The sequence below is a fragment of the Zeus faber genome (assembly GCF_960531495.2).
Source record: "Zeus faber genome assembly, chromosome: 4".
In the NCBI taxonomy this organism is placed as follows: domain Eukaryota; kingdom Metazoa; phylum Chordata; class Actinopteri; order Zeiformes; family Zeidae; genus Zeus; species Zeus faber.
The window spans coordinates 23,182,820-23,208,546 of NC_137191.1; the positions used below are offsets into that span (position 1 = coordinate 23,182,820).

Here is a 25,727-nt window from a genome sequence, read left to right on the forward strand (position 1 = left end):
AGTATAATTCAACCTGTAACTATCACTGAGTTTAAGTAGGACACAACATATAACAAACATGGATACGTCCAGTTCAAACCTCAAATAAAACTTTTAAGTGCAAATTTACGTTTCTATTATATTTATATGGTACTTGCCATCCCAACATAAATTGCAATCATTGCAAAAATAAAGTAATAATAATTAATGTGCATTATACCAACTGAATCAAATTGAACGCACCAACCCGTGGTGTGGGGTTGGTGCGGTTTGAGCAGCCACACCTGACCTGGATCTAAGTAATGGAGAACAGACTGGCTGCATACCTGTTGCTTGTTGGTTGGTCTAACAAGCAGCGGGTAAAACCCCCATCCCCACACACACTCAGGAGAGGAGCCCTGTCATGACACATGTCTATCTGCTCCTGGCTAATTCCAACTGGCCAACTCTCTACAATAAACTGGTGTTTACAACCCCCCATCTTCTGTGTCTCTGTGCCGAAGGGCCCTGAAATGCTACTTGGGTGGCGCGTGGTAGGAGAAACTGCTACAGACTCGTTTTACTGAGTGACTCGTCCAGAACTGACTCACAAAAAAAAAAAACGAGCGGAGCTCTTGCATTAGGAACCAGAGCCGACGCTCCGCTGTAGTGACAATGATAGATACACAGTCTGCACAATTTTGGAATATTGTCAGGCGATAGAATATTTATCCAATCTTTGCTTACCTTAAAGTACCTCTTTCTCTCTCTCTTTTTTGCATCAACTATGCAACTACTTTACGTAACATTGGTATCCGGTTTGAGTATTGGAGCATTTTTACGAGTACGTGCACAGTACCGGGCGTGGCAATTTCACAGAATCTGAAAATATATCTGACCGGCGGGTCACTGGTCATGGTCGATCAAGCTCAAAACAGGCCGATCGATCATTGCTATTACCAAAGCCTTATATGTTGACATTACAGACACAATTTTGTGCTAACAGTATTACTCCCCTACTTCCCATTTTACCTCAGCAATGCATCGTTACACCTCAGTGGATAATAAAGTACCGCTGCCCTGCATATCAGTGGATGTTGAGTGAGTGAGAGGAGAGGGCTTACAGAACCACAGGTCGTAGCATCCGGTCCAATCCCAGGGAACACAGACACTATTCTTCTACGTGGGCTGTCATTAAACTGTGGCCCAGACCCAAGTGTGTGCGCTTTTTACCTCAGATATTAATTTACCCTGCACTTAGTTCCAGACACATAGAAGTTTATGGGGAGGCGCTGTGCTGTTATATGACCTTGCACAAATCACATTGCACCCTCCAGACCCAAAACCTATCTGTACCAATTTCACAATAAAGGCCCTGTTGAGAGGGTTAAATGTATTGATCTTATAGGTGTAATATATAAACCCAAAGTGGGATATGACACTAAACAGCCCTGCTATACTGCAGCAATCAGTTTCTGGTTTGAACTATTGGTAATGTATAGAGAGCGAAGGAACATTTTCTAACTGACAAACGCATTTTTGTAGTAATGAAAAATTAAGTATCATTTGGTGGAAAGAGTCATTTCTACCAAAGGTTATTTGGTAGAAATTATAGTTATAGGTAGTTATTAAGTTATATTAGTTATTAGTTATTCATTCAGAAAAAGCTTGAAGGCTCTCAAATATCCTAGCCATGGCAAGGCCAGAGTCCCTTGTTATTACTGACGTAAAAATATGTATAAATTGTATTTATATAATAACCATTCACTGTATTTAGCTACAAAATGACTGGTATTCCTGTTTGTGGAATACCAGTGACACACACACACACACACACACGTCTTACTTCCCAAGATGAAATTGCTAAGCCATAATGTTTGCAGCTCCAAACAACAGGAGATAAGACACAACCTGAATTATTGATGCTAATGAAAACAACTTCATGTCTTTTCTCTCTCCCTCTCCACTTCATCTCTACCTGGTCTCCTTCTCTTCATCTCCTCCTTTGTGCGCCTGCAACATAACTCTAATGATACCCTCTCTCAAGTGGTCCCACTTCAATTTACTTTGCAGCTATAGACACACATAAACACACGCACAAACACACACACGATGGCGTGTGTGTGCTCCTCATAGGACTGGCTCGGGTCTCGGCGTGAGGCAGGTGGAGGACAGAAAAACTGCTGGCTCCGCCATTGCCATTCTGCACTCTCTCTCCATCCCTCCAGTCTGTCTCTCTCCATTTCGACGTCCCTCTATCACCCCCTTGCCGACCACATCCCCACATTAAGCCTGCCCCTAAGTTCTCTCTCTCTCTCTCTCTCTCTCTCTCTCTCTCTCTCTCTCTCTCTCTCTATTCCCATGCTGCAGCTCCGTCCTTCTCCACTGATTCTCTGCCTAAATGGTAGCGAGAGAAAGATAGACAGAGGGAGAGAGGGAAAGAACGGAAGGAAGGAAGAGGAGAGAGGAGACAAAGAGGGAAGAGCATTTACGGACAGAAAATAACAGGCCTTAATAATTCACAGTGCCCTGAAGCCACAAGCCAATCACAGCCCATCGCTCTGACAGATGGAAAGAGAGCGAGAGTCCGAAAGAGGAGGAGGTTAAGGAGGGATGAAGCCCGAGAGATAGAGAGAAAGGCCTCGAGGGAGAAAAAGAAAATGAAATGCGAAAGAATAAAAGTCTGCTATGTTGGTACGCTAAATGCGTGTCAATTATTATGGTGCATTATTTTTTGAGATGAAAGCTTCAGTGGTTTTAAAGGTCCAATAAATAGGTTGTGCAAATTGCTCTCAAAAGAGGCAGCCCGCACCGGGCTCAGCTTAGGAGGAAACGGCCCTTATCCCCAGAACCTCAGTCAATCAAATCCATGAACCACGAATCCATGAACCACGGTGCACATCTCCCTGAACTTCATTCTAGTTTGCACAAGCATGGACAAACATTCAGATACCAAGCGACTGCCGTTGCAAAACTCCTCTCCTACAAAGCCAAAAAAGCCTGGTGGAGGAGGCAGGATCACGTCTTGCAATGTTGGGGTGGTTTCTATGGTTTCCTTTTGCGGTTGCTATTTGCCGCTAATTCTCCAAATGCATCTGATTGCACCCTGAAATGTTTGCGACATTTATGTTCATGCATGTTTGTATTGTATGATCATCAGTGTATCATAAATAGAGGAACATGGGACGAGATGAAGCTAAAAATGACTGTGACTCACATTCAGATTTTATTCCACCAATGTGAAATGAACAATGAAAAATATACGGTGTTGTATGTTGGACTGGAATTAAATATTTATAAACAAAGATAATGGCCAACATGATGTGAAGGGGCGGGGTTTTGCACTGCAACTGTCTGTGTAGAAAGCCATTCTTGGAAACACCTCTCCCTTTGATAAGGCTTAAGTCTCTCTCACACACACACACACACACACACACACACACACACAGTCTAGATAATGCCAGAGTTGCATTTTCATTTTCCGAGATGAAGCAGTGGTCTGGCCTCACACAGAAAGCTCTGATTGCTGGTCTGAAGAAGGTCACCTTAACGCCCCTCCACAAGCTCCCTCCCACCAATCATTGATCTATAAACCAATTACACAGCAGCAGGACACATGTGCAGAGGTGAAACATAATAGATAGAGAGAAAAATTACGCTGTGTGAGTCTTAAAAGGTTCACGAGAGTATTTTGAAATGGGTGCCATTTTGCAATTCACCTCTTACTGCCTTTATCACATACATATACATACTTCCAAACATATATGCAGTGAAATGTCATTGTAACGCACCCGGAGATTAGTTAGTATATAGAATAAAATAAAATAAAATAAAATAAAATAAAATAAAATAAAATAAAAGTCAAAAGGTAATATACTGAGTGGGGGTTACAAAATAGAAATAAAAGGAATAGACTATTATGTAAATGGAATAGGCTATTTTGTATCTACCGATATGTGCAGTAAAGTTGCATGGGAATTAAGTGAGGTAGTGTGTGGAGATATAAAGTACAGAGTACAACAGTAATGCACAGCAATACAGTAACACCAAACAGAACAGCAATACAGTACATTATGCTATAACCCAGTACAGTGATACAGTATGCAGTACAGTATGCTACATACAGTACAGTAAGGCAGTGGGGCCTACGTGTGTGTCTCAGTGAGGACCCCTGGTGAGTTCAGCAGTGACAGTCCTTATGGCTTGCGGGAAGAAACTCCGTCTCAGTCTCTCTGTCCTCGCTGTGTGACTGCAGAGGCGCTTGCCCCGACGGCAGCAACTGGAACAGTCTATTGTTGGGGTGGTGAGGATCATTCATGATCCTGTGGACTCTGCTACTACACCTCCTGGTGTATAAGTCCTGCGGGGAGGGGAGGGTATTTCCAGTGGTACGTTCAGCTGAATGCACCACCCTCTACAGGACCCGCCTGTCCTGAGCAGTAGTTTCCAAACCAGGAAGTGGTGTTGCCTGTCAGGATGCTCTCCACCGCTCCAGAGTAGAAGGACTTGAGGATCCTCACAGAGACCCTGAAATTTTTCAGCTGCCTGAGGTGGTAAAGACGCTGCCTCGCCTTCCTCACCAGAGTGTCAGTGTGTGTGTAGTCCATGTTAAGTCCTCTGTGATGTGGACTCCCGGGTACTTGAAGCTGCTCACACTGTCGACAGAAGTCCTATTAATCACCAACAGCGCGTGCATCCTCGGTTGTAAACCTCTGCTGAAGTCAACAATCAGCTCTTTAGTTTTGCGGACGTTCAGGAGGAGGCTGTTGTCCTGGCACCAGAGTGACAGGTCAGCCACCTCCTCGCCGTAGGCCTTCTCGTCATCGTCGGTGATCAGGCCCACCACTACGGTGTCGTCAGCAAACTTGATGATGGTGTTGGAGCTGGACCTGGCCACACAGTCATGTGTGTACAGGGAGTACAGTAGGGGGCTGAGGCCACAGCCCTGGGGGGGATCCTGTGTTCAGGGTGAGGGTGCTGGATGCGTGCTCCACTCCAATCTCGACCCAGTTACTGAACTACTTGATATTGGTTTCATTTCCCACTTTCCCAGGGTGTTTGAAAACTGACTGGAGAAGTGACTTGAGGATGTTGGCATTATGGTGGTTGTGTCGGCCAGATTATATGTAGTATAATAAGTAAGGTCCTACATCCTGGAAAATTATGGTATATTTATAAATCTCGCTATGTACACTGTTTGTTTAAAGACTACCGGGCCCTTAAACGGGGGCTCTGTGGCTCCCAGGTGAACTTGAATTTTCCCAGTAAGTCAGGGGCCGGTACAGTGACGTTCTTGCTGGTGATCGACAGCACAAGGCCACATGCACCTCTCCAGACCGTATAGGATTGGTTGAAAAATCCGGGATGCCAGTGTTCTTTCTCGAAAAAACAGCACTAAGGTGCCATCAATAATGCTGACTGCCATTTACAGTACGCCACTCATTTGCCTTCAAACAACATTTGCTGAATTTACAAAAAATAAAAATAAAAATCCGTCCTTGAAGCTTTCAGAGCTTTAAGAAGTCGTAAGAGCATCTGTTCTTCGTGTTGAGATACATTTTGGCCAAACATCTTCTTATGCAGTATTTCCTCGCCTTTGTCATGGCTGCGGGAGAAATAATCATATTAAAACTAGAGTCACAGTATGGGTGTGGGCTGATAACCAAATACGAAACTAAATATTGTTTAACAGCCTTGATGCAAGACACACAAACCAGAGGCCTGCGTTTATAGTCTTGTAAATACTGTACAACAAAAATGTGAGACTATGGCAACAATGCACATGTTTTTTCTGTAGTGAGAGAATATTTAATGGTGTACTAATCCTGCCTTTACCCATAGCAAATTACTGTTCCGCTAAAGAGCAAAGGAAAAAAAAGACCTTTAGAGACTCTTGGCGGAGATCAAGAAAGTAGTCCCAGGATCTTGGTAGGAGCCAAGATGTGGATTGGATTTTGTTTTCAGAATCTGGGGAAATCAACAAACTGCCTGACCATGGGTGAGACTTATAAGGAAGACAATGGCACACAGTTCAATCACATAGCAGAGTTTTGTTATGTACAAAAGAGTCCAAAAATCAGTTGTCAGTATTGCACGTAGATTGATGAGGAAAAAAAATGAATTAAATCATGTGGCAGTTCTGCCCACCACACGCCTCCAAGCGGTGTTTTCAGGGCCCTCCGGCACAGAGACACAGATGACGACGGGTTGTAGACACCAGTTTATTGTAGAGAGGAGGCTGGGTGGAATTAACCAGAAGATGGAACATGTCGTGACAGGGCTCCTATCCCGAGTGTGTGTGTGTGGATGGGGGTTTTAACCTGCCGCTTGTTAGCCCAACCAATGAGCAACTGGTATGCAGCCACATTGACCCAATCACCTAGATCCATGTCAGGTGTGGCTGCTCAAACCATCCCATCCACACACCACACCACAAATCAATTTAGAGTAAAGCTGTCACGCAACATTTGGCAAAAAGTGAACGGTCCGGGGGTCAGTTCTTTGAGCAGGGATATTTGTCAAGCTTTGCGTCACTTCAGGGTCTGACTCAATTCGAAACGAGTACTGTTCGATGACACCACCACCTTCACCCCTGTTCCCTCCGATTCTAAGATAAAGCTGAAGCAGATAACTTTGGCGGTTCCTGAGGTTGTGAGATTCAACTGCTCTAATTTCCGAAAAATGGAAATGATCCAGTCCCTTGATAATCATCCAAACACAAGTGTTCCTTGAATTAGAATTTTTTTAGTCGCAACAGCAGCACTAGTACAGTAACTCACTGCCCTGATATTCAGGTGATATTAGGTGTACTATCCAGTACATTAACCCTTTAATTATTTGTAAAGGTAAAGGTAAATTCCACTACATCTAGTAATTTGTCAAGCAGTAGGGAAACAGAAAAAGAAAAATCCCTTTTAACTAGCCTCTTATTACAGTCAAGTCCAAAAGCAAGCACAGTTCCACAGCCATAAGAAGGATGTTTATCATGGGAATCAGCCGGATGGAGTGATATGAATTTAGAGAGGAGGAAAAGTGTCGTGGGTTGGACCGAGTGACTCAGCATAAATCAGCATGGTATAATTACTGGCAGGGGGGCATTCAGAGGACGCTGATACAGCACTGTATGACTTGATAATAAGCCTTCAATTCTTCATGCTTTTGCACAAGGGGGCTTTTAGTGTGTCTGAGGGAGAAAAAACAGGGAGAGGTGGAAAAAGACTTGAGACTTTTAAACACATGAGACTTTTTTTTATTTTATTTAATGCATCATTTAATTCTGAGTATGACTAATAATAATACTATAACTATAATAATGACTCTAGTCATTATTCCACCTCTCTCTACTTACAATCCCGCTTCCACGTAAATTGTTCTGGATATATCGATTAATTTCCACATGACTGGCAGTACATCCAAAATACTCTATACCCCAAACAAATTGTTAATATGGTTTATAGATATACTAAGAACCTATGTAAACAATAGCATTATCCAATCAGTGCCAAATATCACCCTCTTGCTGTTGATTGATGTTTGTGAAATGTCTAGCATTTTTATAATGAAAAAACTCTTTTGGGTAATCTTTTTCTTTCTTTCTTTCAGAAAAATGGGAAATGAAGGCTTATAATGAAAAAAAACATTGTTTTATTGTGAAATATTGTGAATAATTAGTTATTTATGATAATGTTTGGATGTTTTCATGGAATATTTCAGAACAAAATGGCATATTTAATTATTGATTTTATCATTTATTTTTTGCAGCAATTTTGTCCTTCATACCAAACAGCAGTGTGACTGTAATGTAAAATTTACAGTTCCTCTGACTAACGCACATCTGGTTGCTCATTTCTTCGCCTGCCCATGAATACCATTATCTTAAAATATGTGATCTTATGCATGAGAGATTGTGATTGGTGTGTGTGTGTGTGTGTGTGTGCGTGTGTGTGAGAGAGAGATTTTCCATTATAATATCAGATAGGCCCATTCGATTCTCATTGTACAAGCTGTGCTACACAACGTGACAAGAATAATCAGCTCTGGAAAATGCCAGCCACTTAACCAGCCAAAGATGGAGAGAGAGAGAGACAGAGAGAGAGAGAGAGGGAGAGAGAGAGAGAGAGAGAAAATTGTGATATTTTTCCCCTTCATCTTTTAGTGAGTCTTCTACACATGAAGTGGCTTATAAATAGTGCAGGGTCCAAATGGGCATGTATGCTTGCGCACATGCACGCATGCGCACACACACACACACACACACACACACACACACACACACACACACACACACACACACACACACACACACACACACACACACACACACACACACACACACACACACAGACACACACACACACACACACACACACAAAACCTACAGCAACCCAGATCTTAGATGATTCATGTCAAGCCATTAGACTTACGCAATGACTCTATAGAAGTAAACCAAGCTTAGTTCTAAAGTGTATTACCAACCATTGTAATGAGACATTTGTGCCAAATACAATTATTAATTGATAATACAATATTTTGTTTACAAAAGTACAATTTGTACAAATTAAGTCCATAACTAAAATGTGTATGGCCAACTGTCATATTTGTATGAGAAATGTAATCGTTAACAATCTCATTGTAAAATTGAAGGGTTTTATTGCACTTGGATTTTATGTTTTATAAAAACCAATTCCCTGTGAATTTTAGGCAATTTAATAGTACTAATATATCTCCAATGTGCACATTTTTCAATTGGACTTAAATTGTACATACTTCCTGAATTACCAATGTGCAACAGAATTAAGCATATCCACATTTGTGTTATTTTGCATCTGCCATGCTCCTTTCTTCCAACTCATGTCAAAATTGTGCATACTGGGCCAGCACTCATTTTGGAGTCCTGCAATTTGATTGTCTTGGTTGAACTGTAGGACTAAACTGTCTAAGCTGTCCCAGCTGTCCCATAAGCTACGAGGGGCTCCTCGCCCTCACTCTGGTCGGTTCGCTAGGGAATGGGACAGCCCTCGTCGTGCCAGTAATGCACACAAATGCACAAAATTGAGGGTTAGTGTACCAGGGGCAAGTTGGGATACAGGGTACATCTCTTCTCTTCTCACCACAGCTGGGTTAAGAAGTGGTGTCAACAGGGGATCATGGGCCACACTTCATCTGAGGAAGATGTATGTACATGTCTGTGTTTTGAAACTACAACTTAGGTTGTGGGTTTTTTTTTTGTTTTTTTTATAGTTGATTTGGTTATTTCTTGTTTCTGACAGATCGAAAAAGTAACCATCCACTGGCCCCCGGGGTGCGCAGGAAAATCGTATCACAAAATTATATCACATTGATATTTTGTTGCCTGTGTTAAAAAGCTTTTATCGATGTGGCGTTTCCTCAACAGGAAAAGGTTAAGGTGTGGAAAGAGTGCAACAGAACACTACTATCAGTTCCCCATAAACCCAAACCACTTAATGCCACTGAAAGGACACACTTCCCTATGTTCAAGATCAAGAGATTATTTGTCACATACCGCGTGCATGTGTGCGCGCACGCGCGCGCGCACACACACACACACACACACACACACACATCATGAGGCAGATTCTTCAACACTCTGAAACTCATTAAAAGGGCTAAATAGAGAGAAGGACATGAAGAAAGGCACTCATTCATATTTCTTACGGCAATTTTGCACACAACTGGGCCATTGCCAAATAAAGAGATCAACTCAAACGAAACCACATTTTGCAACCATGCAGAACTACCAAATAGATCTGCTGATGAGCCTCCTGACACAAATCCTAACAACGGGGGCCGGCCAGTGGTCAACTGAGCCAATGGACGTTGCTGGGACAGTGCCTTTGAACTAGCTCCAAGGATACTGCTACAGCAGGGGAGGCTATTTTAACTCTGACTGGTGCGTCAAAGGAGAGATGTGCATCATTATGCTCCCCTCACTAAGCCATTGAGCAGGCGCGAAGGAACATAATGACAAATGAATCATCTCCTTCAGAGCTAACACAAGCTGTAAAGAACAGTGCGGACGGACTGTCTGACTGACTGACAACGAGGCATATTAGCGCGCAGGGGAGGGATAAATCTCCAAATCTTCATCACATTTCAAGGTATGCTCGTAAAGCATCATAATCTCTTTGTAAAACATCATAATCTAGTCATAAAGAGTCATAAAGCTTCCCAGCGACTTGGTCTCGGGAGAGCCGCCGATGCCTTCGTGCTGACACAGCTCTAAATCACAGCCGCTAGGATGGACCTACACCATCCAGCTCCTCCCCTTCCTCAACCCCTACCCCCATGCCCACCTCTCCTCCGTTTTTACTGTTAGAACTGGTTCATTACACAATCTATTTTCATCTTCTCTAAAGGAGGTTTTTATTTTCCCCCCACTTGAACCCCTCCACCCACCTTTATAACCCTTAACTGCCTACTACTACTACTACTACTACTACTACTACGGTCTTGGTGGCTACCATAATTAATATATTTACCATGCGGACACGCACGCGCGTGCACACACACACACACACACACACACACACACACACACACACACACACACACACACACACACACACACACACACACACACACACACACACACACACACACACACACCAAATTCTAACAACATACGTTGACACAAAAACGAAATAGACAAATTATACAGCAAACACCAAAAACACCACTTACTTGACATCTGCAGGATTGGGGAGTAGTGTTAAAAATGTTGATATGGATAGATAGATGGATAGATGGATAGATAGATAGATAGATAGATAGATAGATAGATAGATAGATAGATAGATAGACACGATTTTTTTCTTGGAACTACCGAGTTAAAAGTCATGAATGCTGTAATTTAATGTCTGAGCTTCTGCCTCAGATTAAACAAAAAACACCAATTTGTTTCCATTTTTGACCCACTGTCACTTGTAGTGACACAAATTTATAAAAATTTGAACCCTTAAAAGAATTAAATTCAGTATCAATGCAGTTTGGTCGACGCCATAGACCTAGCCCAAAGCTGTGGTAAGTAATACCCTACCAAAATCATCATGTGTTTCAAGCAGGATGGATACGAGGCTGCGGCAACCAAATATTCTCAAACATACTACCAATAGCAAAAGTAATGCAATAAAATAACTGCGTCAATGTATTTTGGATTTATGGCTTATGAATAAACTGCTTGTATCCTTTATTGTAACATGTTGACCCATAAACATCAGATTTGTTGTTTTTGTTGGTGTGTGTGTGTGTGTGTGTGTGTGTGTGTGTGTGTGTGTGTGTGTGTGTTGCAGAAAGGGGATTCCCGGTTGGTAGTAAATTATGCAAGGCTTAGACAACACAGCTATTGATGCTCTACCCTGTTCGACATCGTCACTGTCCTTACGAAACGGTAGCCAGGGATTAAGCTCAGACGTCACAAGGCTGACCCCACAGTTCAGGTCGAATCCAGTGAATCCGTCACTCTGAAACACGGTGCAGCCTCAGAACGGGGACCATTTCATAATACACATCCCCTTTGGATGAAAATACGTAATCTACTCACATTGTAAGAAATCGCAATTTAATCTCCCAAAATAACATACAACCATTTCCGTTTACGTCATTGTTGACGTAGGCCTGCTGACTGGGGGTGTGTGTGTGTGTGTGTGTGTGTGTGTGTGTTTGTGTGTGTGTCGGAAGGGAGTGGGTTATTGAAAGTACGGCCCATTAACACTCAGCCAATTAAAGTTCAGCCACACGGTGTGGGAAAAATGTTGATTTTTCATTCGCAGCCACACACACTCACAAGATACACATTGAGTACACACACCCTTGCAGTGTTATCAACAAGACGTTGGGGCATTTCCACGTCATGCCCTCATTAGAGCTATGACAGCAGCTCATATAGGAACTAATTCTACAGTCCGGGCCAAGGATAACATCATGCAAACAAAACATTTGCTTGAAGTATTATTATTATAGTCTGGGATGACCAGACGTCAGCGATTTCCGGGGACAGTCCCCGGATTTGATGCCCCCTCCCACCGACCGGCGCTGACTGTCCCTGGAAATGTCCTCGGATTGCCCTGTGAAAGATTTGTTTTTCTATCATTTTCATAGTGTAAATACAGATGATGATATTGTTGATGTTTATTCACAAGTGTGTAGTTAAAGTCCCACTGAGATTCTAGTTGGGTTAGTGGGTGCGGGTTTAAGTCCCAACATGTTTAAGTGGGGCTGGGTTGGACTCCCAATTACTCGCTGGGATTATATTGTCTTTTTTATTAATATCTGTTTTCAATTTTTATTTATAGGGGTTTTTTTGCCTTCTATGATTTTATTGTTCTTTTCTTTTACAGTATGGTCATTTCTCAATACCAAGTACGCAAAGTCCGGGTTTGCGGACTTGCTAGTTCAGACTTGGCAAGTAGAGACTCCCTGGGACGGGAGGACGCAGGACGGTCATTCTGCAATTGGAACAGCGGCGTTCTTGATGACGTGGACGTGGGACGTCATCATCTCAGCTCGTCTTGGCAATATGTCTACTCCGGTTATCTTCACTGTAATTTGTAAATGTTTAAACTACATTCCGTGACAAAGCAGTAGTAGTATTTCCAAAATTATACTTACAGTTATGAGTTCTCTCCTCGGCCATTGCCATTACCATTACCACCGCTTGGTGCGAAATGCATTCTGGGATACTTGGCTGTCCCAAGTCCACACAAGTCACCACCGATGCATCCTCAATAAAATGGGCAAGTCCACATCCGGGCATTTCGACTGGACTTGGCTTGATGCAGACTTTGAATTGGAACAGTACAGACGTTTCACGGGTCCACAAGAACACAAGTACAGACAAGAACGCAGATTGAGAAAAGGCCTTGTGTCTTTTATGCCCTACGTAAAACCCTTTTAAGTGTCCATGTGTATGAAATGTGCCATACAAATAAACAATAATACATTTCAGAATCAAATATCACTTCTGTTATAACTCAAAATTTGTTCTCTCAACCTTCTTCAACTTTTGAGGAGTTAAAACCTGCTTGTTCACAACTACCAGCAAGTGCCATTCTATAAATGTGGGTTTTTTTATTCTTTTCATTCTTACGTTTTATCGTTTGACCTTGTGTCTTCGCACTCGTCACGGTTGTAATACCAAACGTTAAAGCCAAAGACCCGTTGTATGAACAAACAAACAAGACATGTTTGGACGGAAAACTGCCTTGTGGAAAACAGTGGAACCAAAGAGAATGTATACGTTTGCTAATGGGGCTTATCTTCAAATTAAAAATTTAAAAAAAACTCGGATCACCTTAATACCCGGGGGGCGGGGGCGGGGGGAGAGACCCCAGGGGCAGTGAGGTGCGCCGGGCAGAGGCCGCCGCTGGCACCCCGGCTCTCCTCTCACTTCAAGCCGCTCTCCGCGCTCTCTCGGCGGGCTCTCTCTCTCTCTCTCTTCCTCTTCCGGGTCCACCGGTCGGAACTTCCGCAAATCATTTTCAGATCAACATTGGTCAAAGTCCGTCTTTGTGAAAATAAAAATAAAAAATCCCAACGAGCGTTATCTTACCTCGAAGTTATGTTTGGTTGTTATTTTCCCTCGTTTCTTTAATGTCTGAGTGGGGCTGTGCTGTCAAGTCCACAGCTGTCAATCACATGACTTGAACCTCGTATGAATCACCAGCTCAAAAGGAGAACCAAAAACTTAAAAAATAAAGTTCATGAAAACCTTCGGTTAACTGTTTGTATATTTACATATCAAAAATTATATAATGATAGGAGTACCAAACCACCAGAATAATCAAAGAATATATTCTCTTTCTGGTTGAATTTTCTTTTATGTCCTCTGATTGGTTGATAAGATCACGTGGTAAACAAAAAAAACAACAAAGAAAACAAGTTCAAGTTCAAGAGGTTATTTGTCACATACATAAACATACAGTCATACATGTATGCAGTGAAATGTCACGACACCCGGTGATTGAGCACAATAAGCTTTATAAGCTCTAAGAATACTAAAATGTGCATAATCGACGCTTCGATTTGAAGTGTGACAGAGTTAATGAAAAGGCTGCCTGAAGTTTGTCCATCTCTGTCTATCATATATCCAACTCCTCTATTACACCAGCTTCCTGCCTTCCTTCCTTAAATTACTTGTTTAATTGTTTAATTATTTCAATTATTATTGCACATATTGCAATATCGCACTATTCCATACTGTTGGCAGAATGTGAATTGTTGATACAGAGGTTTATTGTTTTTTGGTAAATGTTTTGGTAATAATTTAGTCATTCTAATCTTTTGCCATCTTTAAGGTTTATTCTCAATTGCAGATTGCAGATCTATCTATCTATCTATCTATCTATCTATCTATTAAAAGTTGCGTTTGCTTTACCAGCACGTGTGTCAGTGTAAACAGGGTGACACGCTGTTCTCTGGCCAACATTCTGGTGATGGGTGTGTTGGCGTGTTAACATTCAAGGTGACGTGCTGAGGATTTGGCAGCTCCCGTCTCCTTTCCCAATTTTCTAAACTGTGAAAGTAGAGTCGCTGTAGAGCATAGATTATACATCATCACCTAGGCACGTGCATGTGCGCGCGCGTGTGTGTGTGTGTGTGTGTGTGTGTGTGTGTGAGTGTGTGTGTGTATGTGTGAGACAGCAATGTGTCTCCCAGTCTCTCAACATGATAACGGGATCTTCGAGGCAGCCAAACCTTAAACGCTGCTACACTCATCCACCAAGAAAAACCTGCTCAAAATGTCTCTGGAAATGTAGAGAACAGACATCAATACCAAACCATCTACACACCTTTCAGTTTAAATTATTGGATGCATATGTTGCTTAGCTCAAAGGTCTGGCAGAGATGAGGATTCTATTTTATCTGACCTGTAACATATGTTCAATAGATGGATAGATAGATAGATAGATAGATAGATAGATAGATAGATAGATAGATAGATAGATAGACAGATAGATAGATAGATAGATAGATAGATAGAAAGATAGATAGATAGATAGATAGATAGATAGATAGATAGATAGATAGATAGATAGATAGATAGATAGATAGATAGATAGATAGATAGACAGATAGATAGATAGATAGATAGATAGATAGATAGACAGACGAACAGACAGACAGACAGACAGACAGACAGATAGATAGATAGATAGATAGATAGATAGATAGATAGATAGCCACGAGGATGAGGCAGTTTTCACACATACACACAGACAGACCCCCCCCCCCACACACACACACGCTTACAGTACAGTACGGTCTTTGTTTAAATGTTCTTTGGATAGACTCTTATAAACCTCCTTTTTTCTGAGAAGCGACAGGAAGTGCAACAGGAAGTTGAGAGGAGAACGTGTGGCCTGTCCTTTGTCGGGGAGACACGCGGAGAGGAGACGCTCTCTATTGTGTGTGTGTTTGTTTGTGTGTGTGTGTGTGTGTGTGTGTGTGTGTGTGTGTGTGTGTGTGTGTGTGTGTGTGTGTGTGTGTGTGTGTGTGTGTGTGCGTTGTCTTGCTTTAGCTATGGCACGATGACAAAAGCCGCCACGGCCAAGCTCCTCATCCTCGTGGCCCTCACCTTCATCATCTGCGTTCCAGAATTCTTCAGACCACACAGAGGTTGGTGCTCACTGCAGTGTATGTGTGTGTGTGTGTGTCTGTGTGTGTGTGTGTGTCTGTGTGTGTGTGTGTGTGTGTGTGTGTGTGTGTGTGTGTGTGTGTGTGTGTGTGTGTGTGTGTGTGTAGCCGCACGGCCATGTGCTTCCCTATGCGTGACCACGTGTGTGTGTAAGCATCCGTATACTTTGCTATCAGTTGAGAAAACCTGAAGCATTCAAAAGTGGAACTGTTTGCCTTTGCCCCAATTTCACTGCAACCTCGTTGAACCCTTCACACTGACTTAGAACGGAAATGCTGGGTTGTTTTTTTATATATATATATATGCATGAAAAAGGGAACATTTATTTTACTGGGTCTGGCGGCTTTTAGAAGGGGAGCCGCATGGTCTGTCAATTGAAAGAATGTACTTTTAGTCTCTAGCCTTTGTAGTGGTGCTTGTTAGCTCACTTTGTAGCCATTCTCCGTCTATATTCCTCACTCTCTCTCTCCTTCTGTCTCGTCGTTCGCCCCGCCTATAATCCCAATTGGGTGAGATTGCGTTTGCATGGAAATCGATAGAGGCTTTTTCAGACTAGGGCTGTTAAGGCATAAAGGGGACCTATTATGCTCCTTTTCAACAAGTTAAAATAGGTCTCTCGGGTCCCCAAAACATGTATTAGAATTATGTTTCTGAAAATACCACTCAGATTATGCATTCTAGCCATTCCAACATGCCTCTAAACCATCCTGTTCCAGGAGGGGCTGCTGCTTTTGGGGGGGCGCCACGCTCCTGAGGCCCCTAGTTCTGTGAGCCAATTAGGTTTGAGCTTTGCTTCCGGGTTCCGTTGTATTTAGTTACACCAAAATCAGTTTCCAGGCCAGTTGCTTAATCTTTACTCATATCACATCTCCAAGGACTAATTTAAACGTTTATTCCGACTTTCGTTGCCGACACAGCACCGGCATATCGCACGCGATTTTTTTCCTCTCATGTAAACGTACGGGCGGATCGTGTCGCAGGCGTCTTATCTACCGCGTACTTTAAAAAATATATATTTTTTTGAGAAAGACACTTTCTCCTTTACCCTCCTCTCATTTATCCCGACCCCCTCCTCCTCCCCATTGCTAAATCGACGTCTTCCAGCTCGTCTAAATTCACTTCTTTACCTCTTCCCCGTTAGCGTCACAACACAGGACTGCAGATCAAAACCTTTTGATACCTCTTTTCATCTTTCTTCTTCTTCTTTTTTTTTTCCAAGACTTGAAAGTGAACTTGCTCTGCGTGCCCCACCGCCTGCCTGAGGACGGGGCTGGGATGAGCGGGGAAGCCGAGGAGAGCGCCGAGGCGGCCTGTGACCCCTGCGTGACCCCGAGAAGCGATGACAGGACGCCCCGTTGCACCCGGGGGCGCCGGGGGAAGGGTTCGGGCTCGGAGGAGGGCGCCCCGAGGGTGGACCGCTTCACGTGTGAGACGGACACTGACGTGACGCATCTGAGCGGAAACTACGTACTGTCAGGTCAGAGTAGTTAATAATCCACAGAAAGGAGGATCTCTCTATCCATCTATCATCCGTACATCCATCCACCTTTTTGTCCACAGATCCAGGAGTTGTGCAGGTTTCCATAGAGGTCCACCTTGAAGGATCATCTCCCCCGAACTTCACCCTGTACGGCCACTTCAACCACAGCTCTCTACGCTTGGACCTCCCCGTGGAGACGACGGAGGAGGAGGGGGAGGAGGAGGAGGCGGGCATAGATGAAGAACAGTGGGCGTTCTACTGCTGCCTTCCCGCGTCCGCCATGCCGACCAATCACAGCCGCTGTCTCCTCCTGCTGACCAATCGGACGCTTCCAGCAGAGGCGGCGAAGGAAGAGCCGCCGTGGAAAGGGACGTGGAATAAAGGTTGGTGTGGGGATGAGCGTGGGCCTCGAAAAGTGGAACAGAGCACCAGCGGCGGAAAGGGGAGAGGAAGAAGACGATGTCCAATCAATCCCATAATGAGTCCGACGTGTTCTACCTCCTTCTCACCCTTTCCTGTATCTTTGTCGCCCACCGGGGCGCTTGAAATCAATCGCAACCATCGCCCTCCACCCGCTCTCTTGACTCCTTTCGTCTCTCCTCCTCCCTCATTTCCCCCACATCCTGTGCTTGGATCACCAGCCAGACGCCGGGAGCCGTGTCATCCCAATCCAGGGCATCTCCGAGCCGCGATTGATCTTTTTTTTGCGGGCTTGGCTTCTGTCCTCGCTTACACTGTACCCCCCCCTTAAATATTTTCCAATATCAACTCAAAGCCCCGATAGACCAGTCTCTCTGAATTCTGTCTTCATCCGTTTGACTCTCAAGCCCGTTTTAAAGCCTCTTTTCTTACTCTCCCATCTCCCCTCGGCTTCGCCCCCTTGCTTTGTCTCGGTTCTACTCGTGATACTAAAAGGTGTGCGCGTAACCCCCCCCCCCCCCAGTGCTTCAGTGGGCGGTGTTCCAGGATCGCCTGAGAAAAAAAATGGTGTAATTTTCGCTTCAATATTATTCAAATGAAATGATTCTCATTGGAGAATGAATAAAAACAAGAGTAATCATCGCATACGGAGGTGTATTGATTCTAATGGAGGTGACCTTGTCCCCATCACTTTACGCACCACATGACTTGATACTATATAATTGTCCTTGACCTTACCCCTCCCCTGCTACACCCCCACTTGTCCCCCAATTTCCTGAGCCTCCGTTCACTTGCTATTTCACATCTCACCTCCCTCCATCTCTCTATCCCGGCTGCTAAACGGAGTGAGCTAGGACACAGAGCCATTTAATCTCATTACATCTTGTAACACGGCTGGTACGATGAGAATCAAATGGATCTTTTATCTCAATGCATGATCTCTCTCGCTCCCTCCATCCCTCCATCTCATCCCCTCCCTTCCTCCCTCCCTCCCTCCCTCTGCACAGATGAGTGGTGGAGCGTGTTTAAAGTGCTGTGGCTGTCTCTGCTGGGTGTGGGCCTGCTGGTGGGACTCAGCACGGCGCTGGTCCACTGGGTGAGACGCACGGGTACGGGTGAGACGCGGGAACATGAAAACCCAGCGCGCACACATACGCATACACACACACACACACACACACACACACACACACACACACACACACGGTTTCTCTCAATCCTTGTCTGTTTTGTCCACTTTCAGAAAAAAACAGGGCGGTCACTTTCAACGGTCACTACAAAGGCTCTCGCTTCAGTGGTGAGAATATGTTCACTGAAAAATGGTTTATTCTGAATTTCTGCACACGCACCTTTCTAAGCCACGCTTGTTATTATTATGGTGACCTTATCTTTTCAAAGGTGTGTGCACATATCTTCCTCTCCTGGCAGTGTCGGGGCCCTCATTAGGAAATCTCCCAGGTACTAAAGCTCTTACGTGATTTTTTTAAAACCTCCTCTTGGGAAGCAGAATAACTGTTTCTCATGTATACTGTATGTCCTTCCCTGTTTACTGGACCCCTGGCCCCTCACTTTAACTTATTTTGTTCTGTGCTTTATGTTAAAATTCCCTTGAACAAGCAATTTAGTATGAATTCAATGTATTTTATAACTGTCTTTTAACTAGCTGGAGTGCTCTACACAAAGAGGGACAGTCCAAAAGGTAAACGTCTTAAAAAAACAAATAGACTTTAGTCAATCTAGCCCAGTGTTAAGTGCTGCATGCGGCTCTTTAACCCCTCCCCATTGATCCCTGGCTATGACAAAATAATAAATAGAAATAATAGATAGAAAAACAAAATATGCAGGATGTTTTTGGGGATTTTGTTATTTGATTTTGTTTTAATATTTTGCATTCATAAAAACCTGTATACCAAATCAAGAAAATGTTATACCTAAATCCATTTCATCAGCCAAAACGTGAGTCTGGGTTTCTAGGCTGCTCCACCCTGTGACATTCTGTTTGCGGCCATTGGCTAGCCAGCGATCGCTGCAAGACGTAGGCCTTAGCCTGGCTAGGTTACACAAATGTCTTCCAAAAAAAAACTCATTGGAGACCAAAACGAGAGTTCAATGATATTCGGACAGAATAATTTACATTCTTAGCCACTACTGCTGCCTTGCCAGTATGTTCATGGTTTGTGTATGCTCCAATAGGAATGGTCCCTCACCGCGTTGGATCGCGGTATCAAACAGGTCGGTCCCTAAAATGTCTCGCCCGAAAATGATCGGCCAAGTGATTGGAATTATGGAAGCAAATTCTACTAACAGTTTTTTTTTTTTGTTTTTTTTTTAATGAACAGGACTGTCACCTATTCAAGAAGTGGATTATCAAATTAGGGATGGTAAGACACAATATACACATGCAACCGCAGACTCACACACAAATGCAATATGAACGAGCGATTATAAACTGTAGACTACCTACCCTGCTGGAGTTCCCTCCAGCAAGACGCCGACCCATCAGTTTTCGCTGACTGTGCCGTGACCTCCCTGAAGGAAAGCAAACACAAGGCATCAAGAAAATGTCTCATTATTATGATTGCACACGACACCGCCGAGCATCAGACTTGGTGTGTGTGTGTGTGTGTGTGTGTGTGTGTGTGTGGTGATGATAATCATGAGCTGTATGCCTCAGACTCCCCGCCGGACGGAGATTTGGACTTCCAGGCGGCTTCAACGGAGGCTGTAACGGTAAACAAGCTTTCATTGGTAGATTAACCCTACGCATCGCCGTCCAGAGATTAACTCATTAACGTGTGGGTTACCTTTAATGAGCGGCTGCATTATTAAGTTCATACTTTAATGGTTTCTAATTAGAGCCGGAGGTAAGCGTTAAAACAAATGGAAAATAATCAAGCGATATTGGGGGGGGGGGGGTGCGATCGTGCATCCTCTTGAAATGTTCCATATGTCATAGTCTATTTCATTTTTTATTTTTCCTCATCTGTATTTTATTTTTATTTCTTTGTTAATTCGTTCAACGGTATGTCATTGTTGCGATCTACCTCTGTGGGCACTCTGAAGGTCTTTGTATTTTGTATTTTGTGTATAAACCTGAAAACGGATAAATTATGCATTCAAAAAAAAAAAAGCACCCCAAGAAAATGAACCGGAAAAATTTGGTCCTAACTAATGAAATAACGGCGAACCGGAAAGCTTAAGCTAGACGTGACAAAAAATTGGTGTAAAAAAAAAAAAAAAAAATAAGAAGAAAAATAATAATAATACAGTCGGAAAATTCTGTTCGACTGAAACGTATTAACTCACAGTAACCTTTATAAGTGCCTTCAGATGGAGCGCGGCTAAATTGAAATCTAAATTGGATCCTGATCCCCCCTCCCCCCTATTAGCCTCTGTCCCTGCAATCTGTTTATTTCCCCTCCGTCTTCTGTCCCTTCTCCACCACATGCCTGTCTGCATCACCGGGGACACCCGTCCACTTCCTGCCTCAGCGAGGGACAGGCCTGAGAGAGAGAGACCTGCACACTGGGGCTGAATAGAAAACAAGGACAAGAAAATGAAGTAAAATGAAGAAATAAAACGCTAAAAAAAGAAATGTCTGAGTCACAGTAATTGTTAATCATTTTTTATTACTGACAGTCTAAGGGCACTTCATTTACTAGTGTGTAGTGTCTATAATATACAACATTACATCAGAGAAATGGTGTCCAAGCCTAAATTAATCTGTCATTATGCTTTAGATATTGACGTTTTAAATCATGAGCTAAGGCAGAAACATAAATATAGCACGGGTACTTATATATATTTTCATCATTAGGTATGCAGGTTTTTAATTATTTCGCCTAAATTGCAATCTGTGCAAAGCAGAGAGAAGGTTGCTTCCAGATCAAAGACCATTTTAAAATAAAAAAGAATAACTGAATGGATGGATGGTGGGAACTTATTTAGGGTTGGACATGAGTCATTTCTTCTGGTTTGGAGCAGCAGCAGCACAGCAATACGTCATCGAAGAACAATCATTCTGCATCGCGTCGTCAACAGGATACAAGAGGGACGGGACGACCCAAATCTTCGATTTTGGTCTTCATCAAACCACTTGGATTACAGCGACATCTCAGTTATTGTCATTTCACACAGTTTATCATAAAGGTAACAAAACCACAAACACAAAAACAAAAAAAAAAAAGAAAACTGGTGTCCTCCCCAATACTGGCATTTTATACAATCAACTAATACGTTTATTCCTGCAAAAAATATGTTTTCTGAGTGTTGAAACTATTGGACCTTCTCACAAGGAGCACAAGGCCTTTTCTCATCATTTTGGTTCAGCACGTGTTAACAAAAAGACACCGATTTGGGCGACTAGGTAGAATGAAATCCTGTTAATAAATTAAAAACTTAAATCCACTCGTTTGGCTTCTCAATGCAAAATTTCAAATGCTAAACAGAAAATGAACACAGGAAAGCCGCTCGTACGAGCCGAGGTACATCAGTGATAATAAGCCTGTGTGGGGTCCACATCAACATAACACACGTCAAATTTCTTCCCAGAAATTCAACCGAATATCTCCTTTTTGTAGTTGTGGATCCTGTAGTGTAGATGTTACCTCAGTAAAATGTATCCATTATTCCTCACTGTACACGTAATTACATTAATACAAGCTGGTGCACAACTAGGACTCTAGCAGGTAGCAGTGTGTGTGTGTGTGTGTGTGTGTGTGTGTGTGTTTTTTACCATACAGTACTTGTGGGGACTGGTCTCCAAATGTACTATTTCTTTGGTTTAGTGCACCAGGAACATAGGTCCTCACTAACCAAGTGTAATTACTCAGACCCACTTTGACATTGGTACAAGACGTGCGTGTGTGTGTGTGTGTGTGTGTGTGTGTGTGTGTGTGTGTGTGTGTGTGTGTGTGTGTGTGTGTGTGTGTGTGTGTGTGTGTGTGTGTGTGTGTGTGTGTGTGTGTGTGTGTGTGTGTGTGTGTGTGTGTGTGCATTGCGTGTGCAGGGTTAGTTTTGCGTCTGGGCCAAGGGTTCTGTACTGGTCCTGGGCTGCTGGGTCTGGAGGTGGGAGGCTTGCAGGACGGGCAGCAGCAGCTGGAAGGCGTTCTGGATGTAGGCGGTGCTGTTGGAGCCCTGAGGAACCAAGAGCCAAAACCTCCATGAGATATATAAATGTATTTTTTTTTAAACATAATTACTGCAGTCATAACATCAAAATGTTCTTTGGAAAGACGAACAATAAGTCAAATGTCAGTATCTGTATCTGTCCATCCTAATAAACCAGTGGTTAATGACGAATTGAATAATGTTTTTTTGTACTTTACTTAACTTAGGTAACTTTTCACAACATTTTAAAGCAAAGTCAATATAATAATAATAAAACAACCCACTCAGTTTTTTGTGAGCTGTCCGTTTCAGAAAACATGTGGTGAAACGAGCGCAGCTCACATAGCTAGACTGTTGGCTGCAGCGCGCTATCCGCTGTGCCTCTCTCCAAACAAAACCAATTAAAATAGTGTGTTTTTATTTGAGATATTTTCTTTTATTTTCCAATAACAATCCCCAAATGTGGTGTCCCCCACAAGCTTGAATCACGGCAATGAAAGTCGGAACAAACTTTTAAATTAGGGCTTGTATATCCAATACGAGTGAAGATTCATTAACTGGGTTGTTTATTTCTCGCCTCAAATTTGTTCAGAAACAGATTTTGGTGGATTTATGAGGTGAAATCAGTAAAAGTGACGCTCAAACGCCATTGGCTCACAGAACTCGGTGCCTCAGGAGGGTGGAGCCACCCAGTAAACAGAGCACCCTGGAACAGGATGGTATAGAGGCATGTTAGAATGGCTGGAATGCATAATCTGAGTGGTATTTTCAGCAAAAAATGTTTTGGGGACCTCAGAGACCCACTGTATATGAACTTGTATAAAAAGGAGCATAATACGGTCGGCTTTGATCAACCAACAGAGATGAATGCATTGAGGATAGAATGTGTCGTTTAGCCCAAAATGTGAGGTAATGATCTGAATAATTCCTTCACCAATTACATGCTTATATTGAAGGGATTTTAAATTGGTTTTCCTAGTGTGTTTACGATATTGTACTGAAGTGTAAGATATTAGCCCTTCTTCCAGACGACAGCCATTCAACCAAAATCCTACTTTTATGGGCTCTGTTTGTGGGTTTTTTCTCCATCATGTTTTCTTTAATTTCATCACATTTTGCAGCAATAATGTGCATACCAAAGATGCACTTTTGAGATAAGACATTTCTACCATGGTAATACGTGCATTACCGTAGATGGCAAAAAAGACGTTTAAAAGTATTTGACAAGATATTCGGGTACTTATTTCTAATGTGTTCTGATGAAGTCTGGAGAGCAACGTGTCAGAAACCGTTGACAAGGTAATTATTTGTAATATTCTAGCCTCGTCTGTGATATCATCACTACATTGCCAACTAGATTTAACTTCTTCAAACATCCCTGGAAGCCTCATCAATAATACTGCCAGCATCATTCCCCTTCGATCATCCTCCGTCTTCATCAAACCTTTCACCTTCAACACTTATCGTCAAGACTGTTCGGATCGTCATCTCAATTCGAAACCTCTGCAAATTGCATCTTTATCAAGACGCCTCGACGCATCTTTATGAACTAAAATATATATTCAAGTAAAAAACATATTCGATAAATAATACAATAAATGAATAAATCCATTTCATTCCCGTAAAAAAAACAAAAACAAAAATAGGGGTCTGCATCGTCTGTTTGACCCGCCTGCTTTAGAAGAATGTGTTTTACCTCCAGCAGCACGCTGTCTACCAGCGGATTCACTTCCTCTGCTTTCCTCTGGCCCTGGGAGAGGGAGAGAGTGGGAGAGAGAGCGGGAGCGAGGGAGAGAGAGAGAAAGAGAGAGAGACAGAGAGAGAGAGAGAGAGAGGGAGAGAGAGAGAACAGAGTGAGCAGACAAATTCGGATGTGAGAGTAATCTTAACAAGAACCTCAGTCTCCACAGAGTGTGTTTTTGTGAGTGAATTAATAGTTAAGCAGGAAACCAAGCTTCTACACACATATCCACACACACACACACACACACACACACACACACACACACACACACACACACACACACACACACACACACACACACACACACACACTTACCCCAACAGTGAGCAGTGTGTCAGAGAACCTCTTGGCCAAACAGCCGACCTCATTACACATCGCACATGTCAACCTGCAACACACACATAATGGACTATGATAAAACTCACCCAATTAAAACATAGAGGGTGTGTATGTGTGTGTGTATTTGTAAATATATATATATATATACATATATATATATATACACATATACATACATATATAGACACAGCACATAACACCTACATGGGGACACTTACATTATGCAAATATACCCACATCACCTGGGTGCTAGATACGCCTGCAGTGGCAAAGATGTAGATATAGATAAGACACACACACACACACACACACACACACACACACACACACACACACACACACACACACACACACACACACACACACACACACACACACACACACACACACACACACACACCTTGTGAGGAGATGTGCCTGCTCCCTGGATGGTTTCTCCAGGTCCTGGCCGTGGAGGATCAGCTCTGCCACCTTGTGGAGCTGCTCGATACTGCGGGCTGTCACTTCAGCCAGACTGCCAACCGAGGACAGGTAGACCGACTGAACGCACGCACGCACGCACGCACGCACACGCACACACACACACACACACACACACACACACACACACACACACACACACACAGTAGAGCAGATACAGATGTGCACAAACAACAACAATAAATAGAAAAACCTTTTTTTTTTTTTTTTTTCTTTTTTACTTTACAGTTCGTCTAACCTCACCTCGACAGATTTAAAGTCCCTCTCCTCGTCCTTCCCTTTCTCCGTCGTCTCCCTTGCCTCCCCCTCCTTACTCTCCTTCTTTTCTTCCTCGTCTCCTGGTCGTCCCAGGGTTTCCGTGCCAACTGTCTCCGTAGAGACGGGCTGCTCCACCTTGCTCACCCAGTCGTGTGCACTCATCCGAGCCTGGCAATTCAGAATTACCCCCCGTTGGTACCAGATGGTAGGATATCACCAAACTGTACCGGCCTTAATGTCATAGAGCACGAAGTAGAGCCATAATGTAAAGGAATTTATGCTGATTT

At 43.1% G+C, this 25,727-nt stretch overlaps 2 protein-coding genes across 4 annotated transcripts in view; one reads left to right on the forward strand and one right to left on the reverse strand.

Annotated features, from left to right (window-relative positions):
- Positions 1-15,363: 15,363 nt before the first annotated feature.
- Positions 15,364-21,071, forward strand: LOC307229773 (uncharacterized protein). Of its 3 annotated transcripts, XM_079999836.1 has the most exons (11): positions 15,364-15,591; positions 16,830-17,087; positions 17,171-17,473; positions 18,518-18,619; positions 18,754-18,807; positions 18,909-18,968; positions 19,174-19,209; positions 19,704-19,742; positions 19,850-19,891; positions 20,185-20,240; positions 21,002-21,071. In XM_079999836.1, the coding sequence occupies exons 1-11, from the start codon at positions 15,504-15,506 to the stop codon at positions 21,047-21,049; spliced, it is 1,086 nt and encodes a 361-aa protein (XP_079855962.1). In that variant the 5' UTR covers positions 15,364-15,503; the 3' UTR covers positions 21,050-21,071. The 3 variants fall into 3 exon arrangements, with proteins under 3 accessions (XP_079855962.1, XP_079855963.1, XP_079855964.1); XM_079999837.1 differs by lacking the exon at positions 19,174-19,209; XM_079999838.1 differs by lacking the exon at positions 19,174-19,209 and having other exon boundaries at positions 18,939-18,968.
- A 57-nt stretch (positions 21,072-21,128) lies between these two features.
- fam114a1 (family with sequence similarity 114 member A1) overlaps positions 21,129-25,727 on the reverse strand; it is a 10,161-nt gene continuing 5,562 nt past the window's right edge. Inside the window, exons 9-13 of the mRNA XM_079998673.1 lie at positions 25,426-25,608; positions 25,103-25,242; positions 24,679-24,751; positions 24,316-24,369; positions 21,129-22,646 (exon numbers count right to left, since the gene is read on the reverse strand). Coding sequence (XP_079854799.1) covers positions 22,521-22,646; positions 24,316-24,369; positions 24,679-24,751; positions 25,103-25,242; positions 25,426-25,608 — 576 coding nt within the window. The 3' untranslated portion in view covers positions 21,129-22,520. The remainder of the gene's footprint in view (positions 22,647-24,315; positions 24,370-24,678; positions 24,752-25,102; positions 25,243-25,425; positions 25,609-25,727) is intronic.